Source organism: Leopardus geoffroyi, chromosome C3 (assembly GCF_018350155.1).
Source record: "Leopardus geoffroyi isolate Oge1 chromosome C3, O.geoffroyi_Oge1_pat1.0, whole genome shotgun sequence".
Classification (NCBI taxonomy): domain Eukaryota; kingdom Metazoa; phylum Chordata; class Mammalia; order Carnivora; family Felidae; genus Leopardus; species Leopardus geoffroyi.
Genome location: NC_059338.1, coordinates 3,857,325 through 3,861,242, shown reverse-complemented (window position 1 = coordinate 3,861,242; position 3,918 = coordinate 3,857,325). Strand labels below are relative to the sequence as shown.

General features: G+C 55.5%; 1 protein-coding gene across 1 annotated transcript; it reads left to right on the top strand.

Annotated features, from left to right (window-relative positions):
* Positions 1 to 9: 9 nt before the first annotated feature.
* LOC123585525 (olfactory receptor 10C1-like) lies at positions 10 to 3,487 on the top strand. The gene has a single exon (XM_045453790.1). The coding sequence runs from the start codon at positions 1,757 to 1,759 to the stop codon at positions 2,699 to 2,701; it is 945 nt and encodes a 314-aa protein (XP_045309746.1). The 5' UTR covers positions 10 to 1,756; the 3' UTR covers positions 2,702 to 3,487.
* The last annotated feature ends 431 nt before the right edge of the window (positions 3,488 to 3,918 follow it).

The following is a 3,918-nucleotide window of genomic DNA, read 5'->3' as shown; positions in this document are numbered from 1 at the left end:
GGTTATAAATGGAACGTGATGGTGGGAAGTGGGGTCAGCAGCACGTGGGTGTCCCGTGTCGTAGTCACGGCGGTGGCGGTAGCAGTGATGGCCGTGTCTGCGATGGTGCTGGGAACACAGTAGACATGCAGTGCTGGGGGGCTCAGTGAATGAGTAGTAGCAGATGTGCTCAGGAAGGAGCGGTGATGCTTGTCGTGGACAAGAAGAGAATCGTGTGCAGCTGATCTTCCTCAAACCAGGACAAAGCTAGTTGCGGGCAAATTCATGGCTCAGTCCTCCGGGGTCACCCAGCCCTTGTCTTTGGTGCAAATGAAGCTGATAGAGAAGTCTCTTACCAAGGCAGTTTTTAGGAAGGAGACACTTCTGGGGTCCCCAAGGTGTTACTGTCCGTGTGTGCCCGAGATTATGGGGGGTGGGCTCTCTCTCCTTGGAGAAAGCTCTCTGGAACTTGAAGACACTGGACTCCAGAGCCCAACAATCAGGGTTGCAGGGCTGAGAAAAGGTGTTTGAGAAACAGTGTGGATCTGCTTCACTTTTCCCGTGCCCCACTTCCTGCCCCAGAGGAACCCCTTGGAGACGGCTAGTCACACCCGGCAACCCCAGGGAGCACGCAGCAAGGAGCCCCAGGGGGACCAGTGTGTCCCGGAGCATGAGATATAAGTAGGGCAGAGTCTTGGGGGGCAAGCGATGATGAGGAGGGTGCCATGAGTGTTATGTCATCCACACGGTCAGGTAACGGGCAGGGACAGGGCAGCAGGGGTGCGTGTAGTAGAAGCAGAGGACCAGGGGAGGGCGTCGATCTTTCCTAGGGGAGGTTCGTTAGGGTGAAGGGTGTGGGAGGAGAACTCTGGGCATGTTAGTGTAGATCGCCTCCCTCCCCCTCCCCCCAAACCATTTTTCGGGGACCTTAGGGGACCATAAATGCTCTGTGTTGTAAGAGTCTTAGAAAACATCTGTTCAACACTGTTTTTTGTTTATTTTAGGGAAGTTGAGGGTAGGTGAGGAGAAGTTGCTCAGCGCAGGGTGCCCTGCCGGTCAGTGACAGAGCAGGTGCTAAAACCAAATCGCTGATTCAGGGAAGGCTCTTCTTTCTATGCTATAGGACTTCTTGCTTGGGACTTTTGACCTAATGGTTTTCCTCTCTAAGACCTCCCAGTGCACGTCTCCTGTGGAGATCATACTTCAAAAGACATGGTGAGTCTACCAAGGGAGGCCCCGTCGGGCACCGCGGACCTCAGATGTCAGGGACTGTTGTCAGAGTGCCCCCGTCTCTGCCATTTCCCACCTCTCCTTCCATGGGCACAGTCTATAAACTCCAGTGGGGCTTCCTCAAAGAGGCCCTGGAAGTCACCTTTAGGGGATGACTCCATTCTTCTCCACAGCCCAGCTTTGCTGGTTGTTTCATCATCGGAAACTATAGGAAGGATAGAGGTAGGAATTTTCTTGCCTCTCCTACTTGCTGATGGGGGACTAGAGACAAGATCCAGATGCCCAAGTATCTAGAACCCAATATTATAAGTTAGAGAGGATTCAACTGGGATCAGGAGCCTTGGTTTCTAGTTCCAGGCCTGTCAACAGCAGATTCTATGATGTGGGTCCGTCCGCTTCCGCCCTTGGGAGTGCAATTCCTCTATTGTGAAGGGACTGGCATTGGTTAGACCATGTCAGGTTGCTGCTAGGTGCTGACACTTCGTGTTCTTGGCACCAGGAAGACTTTTCCAAAGAGAGGAAGATCCTGAAGTACTTCCTAGGTATCATGGATCCGCTCAACCACACGTGGACCCAGAGTTTCATCCTCACTGGTTTCAGTGTCCCCGGAACCCTGCGACCTCTTGCCTTCTTGGGGACCCTGTGCCTCTATCTCCTCACACTGTCCGGGAACCTGTTCATCGTTGTCCTGGTCCAGGTGGATGCTGGACTGTCCACGCCCATGTACTTCTTCATCGGTGTCCTCTCCTTCCTGGAGCTCGGGTACGTCAGCGCCACAGTGCCCACGCTGCTGCACACGTGGCTCCGTGGGCGCTCGGCCATCTCGGCAGCGGTGTGCTTCATCCAGCTGTACGTCTTCCACTCCCTGGGCATGACCGAGTGCCATCTGCTGGGCGTCATGGCGCTGGACCGCTACCTGGCCATCTGCCGCCCGCTCCGCTACCGGGCACTCATGACCAGAAAGGTCCGGTTCTGGCTGGCAGGGGCCGCTTGGGTGGCTGGCTTCTCAGCGGCACTGGTGCCAGCCAGCCTCACGGCCACCTTGCCCTTCTGTCTGAAAGAGGTGGCCCACTACTTCTGTGACTTGGCACCGCTGATGCGGTTGGCGTGCGTGGATGCAGGCTGGCACGCTCGAGTGCACGGGGCGGTGATTGGTGTGGCCACTGGCTGCAACTTCGTGCTCATTTGGGGACTCTACGGGGGCATCCTGAGGGCCGTGCTGAAGCTGCCCTCGGCTGCCAGCCGGGTCAAGGCCTTCTCCACCTGCTCCTCCCACATGATCGTGGTGGCCCTCTTTTATGCCTCCGCCTTCACGGTCTATGTGGGGCCACCTGGGAACCGCTCTGAGGGCACAGACAAGTGTATCGCCTTGGTGTATGCCCTTCTCACTCCTCTCCTCAACCCCATCGTCTATACCCTTCGCAACAAGGAAGTGAGGGAGGCCGTGAAGAGGGTCACTGTCAGGGTCAGGACTATTCTGAAGGGACCCTGACGGGCTGAATTGGTCACAGCTCAGCTGCTTGGCCGCAGTGGGAACCGGCCCGTTGGTTGGTCAATCATCTGGTCAGGGTTGAAGTCCACACCAGTGAACGAATCCATCAGATTATTTGTCAAACGTGCTGCAGACGCGCACTCGGGGGGACGTACCTGGGTTCATCAGACGTGAACATGTAGGGAGAAGGGAGGAGTGTGTTCGATTCCATTCCAATCTAACGGGGGAAAAATGCCACAGAGGAGAAAGGAAAAAACCAGGGACCCCATGCAAATGCTTCTGCTGAACTTCCAACCTGGGGAGACAGAGCAACGCTGAGCAGATGAAGATAATCTAAAGCTAAGGCGGGGGCGGAGGGTTGCCCAGAAGAAAGGGTGGGAGAGTGGAAAACAGGAGCCCAAAGCTATGGCTCCCAGGTGTGAGCACACGCAGAGCCAGGGGTGGTGGGCTATTGGGTGGGGGGGGCAGCTCTGTGGGGGGAGAACACCCCCCACCCCGGGAGCAGGAGGCCGGAGGCTGCATTTTACAGTGTGCTCTGTACTGGGGCAAGAGGGAGATGGTGACGACGGGGGTGTTGTCTGAGTTCTCGCCCAATGTCACGGACCATTCCAGAGAAGGGATCCGCAGCCGTGCTAAGTAAACAGCAACAGAAACAAAACCCGAGCAGCAAACAAAGAGCTTTGCAAATCTTGCGTACTAAGCACTCACCTGCGAAGTAGAAAACAGGTTGAAAGAGAAAGTAGGGTCACGTCCTGTGCCTTCCTCCCCTTGGCTCTTCCTCCTGCCCACCCCCCACCCCCACCCCAAACCAAGTCCTCTGTTGAGCAAAGTCTGAATCTGTGCCTTCCTCCCCTTGGCTCTTCCTCCTGCCCACCCCCCACCCCCACCCCAAACCAAGTCCTCTGTTGAGCAAAGTCTGAATCTGTGCCTTCCTCCCCTTGGCTCTTCCTCCTGCCCACCCCCCACCCCCACCCCAAACCAAGTCCTCTGTTGAGCAAAGTCTGAAAGTTAATGCTCAGGTTCAACCTCTGGACTCTGGTGACATGTAGACTGAAGGTCAAATGCCTGCCAAAGCGTGTCAGAGGGTGAGAGACAGGACCCAAATTTTGGCAGAGCTGAGGCCGCTGTATGGCTCTTGAATACCCTATCTATTTTCATTTTTATACAAGTAACTGCTAAAAAACTCAAACCAATTATGTTTGGTACGTCTGCCCTAT